At 35.4% G+C, this 10,854-nt stretch overlaps 1 protein-coding gene across 3 annotated transcripts in view; it reads left to right on the top strand.

The window, feature by feature from the left end:
- The window catches only part of UNC80 (unc-80 homolog, NALCN channel complex subunit), a 221,428-nt gene that overhangs the window by 17,567 nt on the left and 193,007 nt on the right, over positions 1 to 10,854 (top strand). For all 3 annotated transcript variants that reach the window (XM_039249973.1, XM_039249971.1, XM_039249972.1), the window contains exons 6-7: positions 698 to 771; positions 5,411 to 5,550. In XM_039249973.1, the coding sequence (XP_039105904.1) occupies positions 698 to 771; positions 5,411 to 5,550 (214 nt within the window). The remainder of the gene's footprint in view (positions 1 to 697; positions 772 to 5,410; positions 5,551 to 10,854) is intronic.

Here is a 10,854-nt window from a genome sequence, read left to right as displayed (position 1 = left end):
TTTATTGTAAGTGATTGCTGTTAATCTCTTACTCTGTGTAATGTATAAATCAAACTTTATCATAGGTATGCATATGAAGGAAAAAACAGTATATATAGGGTTCAGTAGTATCTTCAGTTTCAGGCATCCACTTGGAACAGATCCCTTGCAGATAAGAAAGTAGGGCTGTATATGTCAAATTCTTTCTTTCTTTATTTTTTTTACAAAATAAAAGAAAGAACAAGAAGGGGCAAAGAGAGAGGGAGAGAGAGAATCCCAAGCAGGCTCCACACCATCAGCACAGAGCCCAGTGCAGGGCTTGAACTCACCAACTTTGAGGTTATGACCAGAGCTGAAATCAAGAGTCGGATGCTTAACTCACTGATCCACCGAGCCACCCCTGTAAAATGACTTAAAAGAACATGGCAGACATTGGTACCATATAGATGTTAACCATTATTAATTTTAGTATTGCCAACTTTTTAGCACCAACAGCCTATTGAGTCAGAGTGAATAGATGAAGAAATCTACATTGTTATAACCTAGCGATGCTAAGGTTCTTTAATTGGTTCTTTGATTTCTCTTACAGCATATGATATTAAATATCGTCTTTCAGGGTGATAACGATATGTAAAAATGATTTTTAGGAAATTATGAAATAAAAATAACTTATTGTAATCTTATAAAATCTGTGATGATATTTCTTCCATCTTTGCAGCTAAGAGAAGCTCTCCTATCAACAGTCAAAGTCAAACCTGCGAATCCCCAAATCAAGACACAAGCCATCAGGAGGTGAGTTTATTGTGATCCTGGGAAGAAAGGAGGTGGTCATTTCCTGAATGTGGTGTAGGGTGAAAGATAAGACATGAGTTCTAGAATGATACTACTTGGCTTCAAATCAAGCTCCTACTTTTGAATATAAAACTTTAAGTCTCAGATTTACTATCTGTCAAGTATTCAAACTAGTTTTATGCACTTTCCCAATGTGGGAGGGCTGAAACGGGACTATGTGTGACTGGTACTTTATCTTTGTGGCAAGTGTAATCAGTAGTCCTTCATCTCCATGGCTAGTGTGTAATCAGTAGTGCTCTATCTAAATGGTTAATGTGTAATCAGTAGTGCTTTATCTCAATTGCTAGCATGTAATATTCAATAAATGTTAGTTACCATTATTCACCCAACATAAATTATTCTTAATTATTAAATCTTCTAATATTTTTTAGGCAATCCTAATATGGTAACATAATGCTGGAGCAGGTGGGGAGGAGGGAAAAAGTAGAAAGGAGGCGTAAGGTATAGTCCTATCCCTTAAGGAATATAAAGCTTAATGAACACATAAAACAGAATACCTAATAAAAAAGACTATAATTCAGTGAAAAATTTTCATGCATTCTTTGGTTTGGAAAAGAAAGAAGTGAAGGCCAGGGTTGTTCGAAGCCACATAGCTATGTATACTGCCATTAGCTTAGTGTGTTTTTATTTTTCTTTAATTTTTTTAATGTTTGTTTATTTTTTTTTATTTTTATTTATTTCTAGAAGAGAGAGAGCGTGAGCAGGGAGGGTCAGAGAGAGAGGGAGATACAGACTCTGAAATAGGCTCCAGGCTCTGAGCTGGCGGTCAGCACAGAGCCCGATGCGGGGCTCGAACCCACGAACCGCGAGATCATGACCTAAGCGAAAGTCGGATGCTTAACCGACTAAGCCACCCAGGCGCCCCAATGTTTGTTTATTTTTGAAGAAGAGACAGAGCACTAGTAGGAGAGGGGTAGAGGGAGAGAGGGAGACACAGAATCTGAAGCAGACTCCAGGCTCTGAGCTGTCAACACAGAGCCCGACGCGGGGCTCAAACTGACAAACTGTGAGATCATGACGTGAGCTGAAGTCAGACGCTTAAGTGACTGAGCCACCCAGACGCCCCAGCTTAGTGTGTTTTTAGATTACCTGCCTTCAGTTCCAGTCCAATGTATGCAAGATAGTTTGCTGCTTTCCATGAACATTGGACCCTCTTTCTAACTGATGCATTACTGTCAGCAGCGTCATCATTCTTTACAGCCTCAAAACTGGAAATTTTGGAGTACTACTCTATCAAATGTTTACTGAACTATTGCTAAATATAGACACTGTGATTTATGTGTATTTTTTCTATTCTAATATATATATATTTACTTTTAATATATATATATTTACTTTTAATATATATATATTTACTTTTAACATATTTGAAATCAGGGGAGTTTGATGATCGTTGACTTCTTAAAATTTCCCTGCCTGGTAACAATACTAATATGGTTGTCATTCTTGTACAGCATGAATTTGTCATTTCTGTCATTTAACTTTGTAGAAATGGGATTAGTGGCTTAGAAGAATATGTCAGAGGGAATAGTGGAGCACTGTTTTAAGAAACAGAACTTTTAGGAAATAACATTTTTGACACCGAGTAGGTCACTCTTTTGGAAAAACATATCAATAACCCTGATTTGAATTTTTTTAAATTTTCTAATTTTAAAAATATTTAAATATAATTTATTACCAAGTTAGCTAACATATAATGCATACAGTGTGCTCTTGGTTTTGGGGATAGATTTCTGTGATTCATCGCTTACATACAACACCCAGTGCTCATCCCAACAAGTGCCCTCCTCAATGCCCATCACCCATTTTCCCCTCTCCTCCTTGAGTTGAAATTTAGAAATTTCAAAAATACCTACACCAATTTATTTCACTTAATATCTTCCTTTTTACATATACAAAGAATGGATATATAATCAAAACCTACACCTAAATTAAGTCTAAGATACTGCTTTTAATAAGTATATTACAAAAAGTCCTCACTGGTAAGTGTCCTAGTTTAATTAACAGAGTTTTTTTTCTTAATTGAACATAAAATAATGGCGTGTCTTCTAACTGCTGACATCTTAGATACAGCAAAATACATCTCCCATTTCATTCTCCTTACTCCTCTCAATTTGATTTCTTGCTGAGTCACATCATTCTATCTTGTTATGTGGCTCAGATGTGCTCTTGAAGCTTCCTGCCTGCACTGTCCTCTAAATCCAGGTCCTCATAACTAGATTGCAGCTGGAAGCACCTAATTGGATTTTTCTACCTTTAGCCTCTCTTGCTTCACATAAATACCACTTAATAATGCCTGACTAACCTTCCTAATGCATCATTTATTTATTAACTCATCATTCCACAGAGGCTTATTATATGCAAGATGCCATCCTTTCTTTATATCCCTAGGAACCTATAGTGATTTTTTTTTTTTTTTACCATGACCTCAAGGCCAAACTTCTCTCCCTGCTTTTCTGTGCCTTCTACCACCTGGCAGCATTTTTATTAAGTGACCTTGTTTACCCTTCAGGTAGTTAAGCACTGCTTCCAATATACAGAGCATGCTGCTTTAGCCAGCATGCTCGATCTTTGCTCAGACTGTTTCCTCTAAGTGGAATGCTATGTTTCCTCATCATTGCCTGTCTACGTTTTATCTTTCTTTTAAGGACCAATTAAGCTTTCAACTCCCCCATGAACTCATGTCTAATTACTTTAAATTTGCACTGCCCAATATGGTAGCCACTAAGCCCATGTGGCTACTGACGCCTGAAATAAGGCTAGTCTGGGGGCGCCTGGTGGCTCACCTGGTTAAGCGTCAGACTTCAGCTCAGGTCATGATCTCACAGTTTATGGGTTTGAGCCCCATGTTGGGCTCTGTGCAGACAGCTCAAGCCTGGAGCCTGTTTCGCATTCTGCGTCTCCCTCTCTGCCCCTCCCATTCTTGCACTTTCTCTCTCTCTTAGGAATAATTAAAAATTAAAAAAAAAAAAAAAGTTTAGCCGGAATTGAGATGTATTGTAAGTATCAAATGTACACTGAATTTTGACAGCTTAGTAGGGAAAAAAGTATAAATGTCTTGATGATAATTTTTATATTGATTCCATGTTGAAGTGATAATTTGGGATTACACAGAATATAATAATAAAATTAATTTCACCTATTTTTCTTTTACTATTTCTAAAATTAGGTATGTGTCTAATGTTTGTGCCTTGTATTATATTTCTGTTGGACATGCTACCCTAATCTATATTCATTTGTCTTAAAACTTAACTGTAAGTTCTTGATTTCAAGGTTCAGTTTCATTCTAATACATTTTATCTCCCAAATTACTTAACATGAGGCACCCATAGCATGCTCATGCTAAGTGATTTTTCGATCTAGTTCACAGGACTCATTTTATGAAATTTTTAGCTGTATTGGTCTCTCTATGCATTATGGCTGGACAACACTTTCTTATTTTACATATGAAGATGGAAATTATAAGGACTAAAATACTATGATAAACTGAAAGTCTTTACACTTAAATGAAGAATTTCATCTGTAATACCTATGGAAAGATAATGTCATATTTCCTAAGTAGAGTTACATTTATTACTAAATAATTAAAATAGGCTACTCTGTCAGAAAATGGCTGAACTTGTACATATCAAATCAGAATAAAGGTCATCGTATCCAATTGGAAAAATGTATCACATCTTCCTTTAATGAGTGATGGAAAAACCTGAACCTTGTGCTTTAATTTTCATATTCTGGCTTCAGTTTGATGTGCTCTTACTAACCCGGTGCTTGTTCCCAGCCTCAGGTCTCTATTCAATTCATCTCAGTATTGGCATATCTTTTTTTTTTCTTTTTGCTCAATTCCTAGTTATTCTTTTTTCTTGTAGTTTTATTTATTTTTTTAAATTTCTTTACATTTTTTTAAATTTACATCCAAGTTAGTTAGCATATGGTGCAACAGTGATTTCAGGAATAGATTCTTTAATGTTCCTTAGCCATTTAGCTCATCTCCCCCTCCCACAACCCCTCCAGTAACCCTCTGTTTGTTCTTCATATTTAAGAGCCTCTTATGTTTTGTCCCCCTCCCTGTTGTTACATTATTTTTGCTTCCCTTCCCTTATGTTCATCTGTTCTGTGTTTTAAAGTCTTCATATGGGTAAAGTCATATATTTGTCTTCCTCTGACTGACTAATTTCGCTTAGCATAATACCCTCTAGTTCTATCCACGTAGCTGCAAATGGCAAGATTTCATTCTTTTTGATTGTCAGTATTGGCGTATCTTTGATGAGTTGTTGGCTTATAACTTTTCTCTCACAGCTACTGGATATAAAGGTGAAAAAGAAAAGAATCAAGGGCAAAAAGAAATAAAGTATATGAAAGTACTTACCTGAATGCTTAAAATGATATACATTGCTCTCTAGAAATCTGTTTCCATTCTCTCTTAAATGAAGGCAAAATCCCTTGGTCTATGACATTGTAGTTAGCTGTGTTACAAAGAAAAATTTTCAACTTTAGAAAACAACGTATGTAATATGATAGCTAATTCTAGAGGATATACCTAGAAAAAGAAAAACTAATCTGCTATCTCCGCCTCCCAAAGGGACTCCAGGTGGTCTGTGAAACATTCCAGTCAGATCCCATCTCACCCAAGGCCACCATGTCAGGCTGCCACCGTGGAAACTCCTTTGATGGAAGTCTGTCCTCCCAAACTTCCCAGGAAAGAGGCCCAACACATTCCAGGTACATGATTGCAATGTTAGGGACAAAACTATTTCCCTGGTCACCAAAAGTTAAATATGTATTTTTACCTACTTGTGTGGTCTCTGTTCCTTAGAATGTGTCAGTGCAGAGAATGTGTATTCTTGGTCATAGTATAATTAGATTAATAATTCCAGAAATGTGCTATGAAAGGTTCTCATTTAAACAAACTTGGGTGGAAATGGGGAGACACCTGATAATGAGATGTCTGATTTACATGATATTTTAAATATTTAAATGCAGAAACTCAAATTATGCTCTCAAATATGCTGCAGAGATGCGACAAGATCTGCTAATTTCATGTGCAAAAATACTTTCGTAGATTCTCGTATTAAAATGGATGCTTTTAAAGTGTGCACAGGGAATTGAAAAGGCTATTCTTTGTACACACTACAACACTATCCCCTCCTTAGCTTGTATATGTGGTAAATTTACTTTAAAATGTCTTCCCTTGAGACAAACATTAAGTCACTTCTTCCTGTTCCCCACTAAAATGGTGAAAGACTATATTCATGAGGCTTGCTTTGAACTCAGCTAGAAACCACACTTAGTTACCAGGAGTCCCTGAAACTGTTTGTGTACTTTAGAACTTGATGTATAATTTACATGCCATACAATTCACCTAGTTAAAGTGTACAACTTAATGACTTTTAGCAAATTTATAGAACTGTGCAGCTATTACCACAATCCAATTTCAGAACATTTCTATCACCCAAATATATCTCTTGTGCCCATTTCAGTCTCTCTCAGATGATTGACCTGCTCCAGATAATCACTTAATATGTCTTCTGTCTATATAGTTGAATTTAATAGAATTTTCAAATACATGGAGTTATACCATATATGATCTTCTACATCTGGCTTCTCTCACTTAGCATAATACTATAGAGGTTTATCCACATTACAACATGTACAAGTAGTTCCCTCCTTTTTATTGCTAACTAGTATTCTATTGTATGGATATATCACATTTTAGTTATTTATTGGTAGATGAATATTTGGGTTGTTTTGACTTTTTGTCCATTTTGAATAATGCTGCTATGAACAGTCACATACAAGTTTTTGGGCAGGCATGTGTTTTCAGTTCTGGTGTCATAAGTAGATACCTAGGAGTAAAATGGCTGAGTTGTATAGCAAATTTATGTATACTTTTTTAAGAAACTGCCAAACTATTTTCCAAAAATGGCAGCACCATTTTACATTCCCATAAGAAATGCACAAGAGCTCGTTGTTTCTCTGTATCCTTGTCTCTTTTACTATAGCCATTCTAGTGGGTGTAAAGTGAGATCTGATTGTAGTTTTAGTTCATATTTTCCCTAATGACTAATGATGTGAAGTACATTTTCAGGTGCTTATTAGCTATTTGAATACCTTCTGTGGTGAAATGTCTACTCAAACCTCTTGCCCACGTGTTAACTGGGTTCATCTCCTTATGATTGAGTTATAGCAGTTTTTTAAAATATATTCTAGTTGTAAGTCTTTTTACACAGATATTTCCTTTCAGTTTTATCTTATCTTTTCATTTGGTAATTTTTAAGTGATCTACCTCCTTCTAGCAACAGAACCAGGCTACATGGGTATAGAGTTTTTTAAAGATTTCTTAGAATGGTTGAAAGCATGAAGTTATATGAATATAATTGCTTTTTAACCCAAATACTACTATGCTGTGCTTTTAAAAAATAATATCCAAAGAATTTATCTTTCAGTATTTATTTTGGACTTTAAAATAGGCAAGTGGCCTAGTTGAATAATCTTTTGCTGGTTGAGAAGATGAATGTTGACAACATTAGTTGTATAAGCAGAGATTGTGTTTTTCCATAGGATGGACTGTACTAGGTCACTGGTGATAATGAGTACTTAAAATCATATCATTTTTTCTTTACTTATTTATTTTGAGAGAGAATGTGCCTGAGTGGGGGAGGGACAGAGAGAGAGAGACTGAGAGAGAGAGGGAGAGAGAGAATCCCAAGCAGTGGTTGGGCTCAAACCCATGAACTGGGAGATCATGACTTGAGCAGAAATCAAGAGTCAGATGCTTAACTGACTGAGCCGCCCAGGCACTCCTAAGATCATATTATTTTTAACGTGGAAGGAGCCCTGTGAAGATAACCAAGTTCATCCTGACAAGACTTTTACCACCTGAACACGTTCAGCAACGAGAACTTTTATATTCTTGAATGAAGTTCACTTCATTTTTAGACAGCTCTATTTAGTGTCATGTCCTTCTTATATTTAACCAAAGTTTGCTTTTCTGTAATTTCTGTCTTTGGTTCTTATATTAGTTTTCTACTGCTATATAACAAATTACAACAATTTACTGGATTAAAACAACTTACATTTATTATTTCACTATATCTGTATGTCAGAAATACAAGCACAATTTAGCTGGGTTCTCTGCTTTAGGGTCTGACCAGGCTAAAATCCAGATTTCAGGATGGATTGGGATGTCATCCTAGGCTTGACCAGGGAAAGATTATATACTGGCTCCCTCAGGTTCTTGGCAGAAGATTGAGGTTCCTATTTTCCTGTTGACAATTGTCTGGGGCCTGCTCTCAACTTCTAGATCCTGCCCACAATTCACTGCCATGTGACTCTCTCCATAGTTACCTTACAACAGGCAGAGAAATTCTAATTCCAGCCAACTAGTACAGAAACTTTATAATATAACATAATTACAGGTGTGATATTTCATTGCCTTTCTGATATTCTGTTGATTATAAGAAAGTCACAGATCTACCTACACTCAGGAGAAGAGGATTATAGAAGGTGTGACTACCACCAGATGAGAATCAGGGGTGGCTCTCCTAAGTGTGTTTACCACAGTCCTCTTAAAGATGTAGAGACTCTTCCCATATTAATTTTTCACTTATTCAAAAGTAGCTATTATGAAGGACAAACACACACCAAGGCTTCCATTTTATTTGATAACAATAATAATTCACTAACAAAGTTGTCAATGGCATAATTAAATCAGATTTAGGGAAAAGGTATTTACTTTGGTTACAGACTAAACAATGGGTTATTACCTTTTATTGGATATCTTTATATGTCAAAAACAAAACTAGTGTCCTTACATTTGTAATATTACCTAAGTTTTTATTTATGCATTTACTTTTGCCTTAAAAAATTTTTATTAAAGTATAATTAACATACAGTGTTATATTCATTTTAAGTTTACAATATAATGATTCAACAATTCTATACTTTTCTCAATGCTCAAGATAAATGTACTCAATTCCCTTCAGCTATTTCATCCATTCCCCCACTTCATCTCCTCTCTGGCAACTACCAGTTATCTGTATTTAAGAGTTTAGTTTTTTTGGCCTTTTTTCCCCCTCTTTTTTCATTTGTTTTGTTTCTTAAATTTCAAATATGTGTTATATCCTACATGGTGTTTGTCTTTCTCTGATTTATTTCACTTAGCATTATACCTTCTAGGTCCATCCATGTTGTTGCCAATGGCAAAATTTCATTATTCTTCCTTGCTAATATTCTATTGTGTATATATGCCACATCTTCTTTATCCATTCATCCATCTATGGATGGACACTTGGGTTGATTCCATATTTTGGCTATTGTAAATAATGCTGCAATAAACATAGGGGTGCACAAATCTTTTCAAATTAGTGTATGTATTTTCTTTGGGTTAAATACTCAGTATGAAATTCCTGGATCGCTGTAATTCTATTTTGAATTTTTTGAGGAGCCTTCATACCGTTTTCCATAATGGCTGTACCAATCTGTATTCCCACTAACAGAGTGCAAGGGTTCTTTTTTCCCCCACATCCTTTCCAACACTTATTTCTTGTCTTTTTCATTTTAGCCATTCAGACAAATATAAAGTGATTTCTTACTATTATTTTAATTTGCATTTCCCTTATGATGAGTGATGTTGGGAATCTTTTTATGTATTTATTAGCTATCTGTATGTCTTCTTTTTAAAAAAAAAAATAGTTCATTGTCAAGTTGGTTTCCATATAACACCCAATGCTCATCCCCACATGTGTCCTCCTCCATGCCCATTACCCCCCACCCCCTTCCCCCCCACCACCATCAGCCTTCAGTTTGTTCTCTGTATGCCTTCTTTGGAAAAATGTCTATATAGATACTCTGCCCATTTTTAATCATATTAGGTTTTGGGGGGCAATGAGTTGTGTACATTCTTTGTGCATTTTGGATATTAACACTTTGTTAGATATATCATTTGTATATACCTACTTCTATTCAGTAGATTGCCTTTTTGTTTTGTTGATGGTTTCCTTCTCTGTACAAAACCCTTTTACTTTGGTGTAATCCCAGTAGTTTAATTTTGCTTTTGTTCAATTGCCTTAGGAGACAGACATATTCACAAATGTTGTGATGGCCAGTGCTAAAGAAATTACTGCCTATGTTTTCTTCAGGGAATATTAAGGCTTCAGGACTCAAATTTAGTTTCCTAATCCATTTTGAGATTTTTTGTGTATGGTGTAAGAAAGTGGTCATGTTTCATTCTTTTGCCTGTAGATGTCAGTTTTCTCAGCAACATTTGCTAAAGAGACTGTATTTTCCCCACTGTATATTCTTGCCTCTCTCATCAGAGATTAATTAACCATGTAAGCATGGGTTTATTTTTGAGCTATTTTGTTCTGTTGATCTATTTATTTATTTTTGTGCCAGTACCATACTGTTTTGATTACTAGAGCTTTGAAGGATATCTTGAAATCTGGGATTGTGATATCCCAGCTTTGTTCTTTTTCATTATTGCTTTGCTAGTTAAGGGTCTTTTGTTGTTCCATACAAATTTTAGGATTATTTGTTCCAATTCTGTGAAAAACGATGTTGGTGTTTTGATAGATATTGCATTAAATTTGTAGATTTGCTTTCATAATATGGGTATTTTAACAATAATAGTTCTTCCAATCCATATCTGTTAAGTGTATGTTAGATATAGGTTGTAGCAGTATCAAAGTTTTTATCCTTAAAGAGCTGACTTTCTTTAAAGGTAGACAGATAAAAGAGTAATTAAGTAAAATTATTTGTAGACTACTTTAAGACTATGAAGCAAAAGCAAAATAAAAGAATGGGAGGTGGGTTTTTTTTTTTTTTTTTTTTCTCTTCACTGAGACCTGAAATAAAGGCGACAGCCTCAGGAAGATCTGAGAAGAGCAATGTAGGCAGAAGGAACATATGTAAAGGTTCTGAAATGGTAATAAACTCAGCATGTTTCAGGAACATCAAGAAGGCCAGTGTGACCAGGCAGTGGCACTGAGCAAGAGGGTATGATGTAGGTCAGAGAGGTTTTGAGGG

Source organism: Hyaena hyaena, unplaced genomic scaffold (assembly GCF_003009895.1).
Source record: "Hyaena hyaena isolate Hyena2069 unplaced genomic scaffold, ASM300989v1 scaffold_353, whole genome shotgun sequence".
NCBI classification, from domain to species: Eukaryota; Metazoa; Chordata; class Mammalia; order Carnivora; family Hyaenidae; genus Hyaena; species Hyaena hyaena.
The sequence above is the reverse complement of the archived record's forward strand: the minus strand, read 5'-3'. Positions and strand labels throughout refer to the sequence as shown.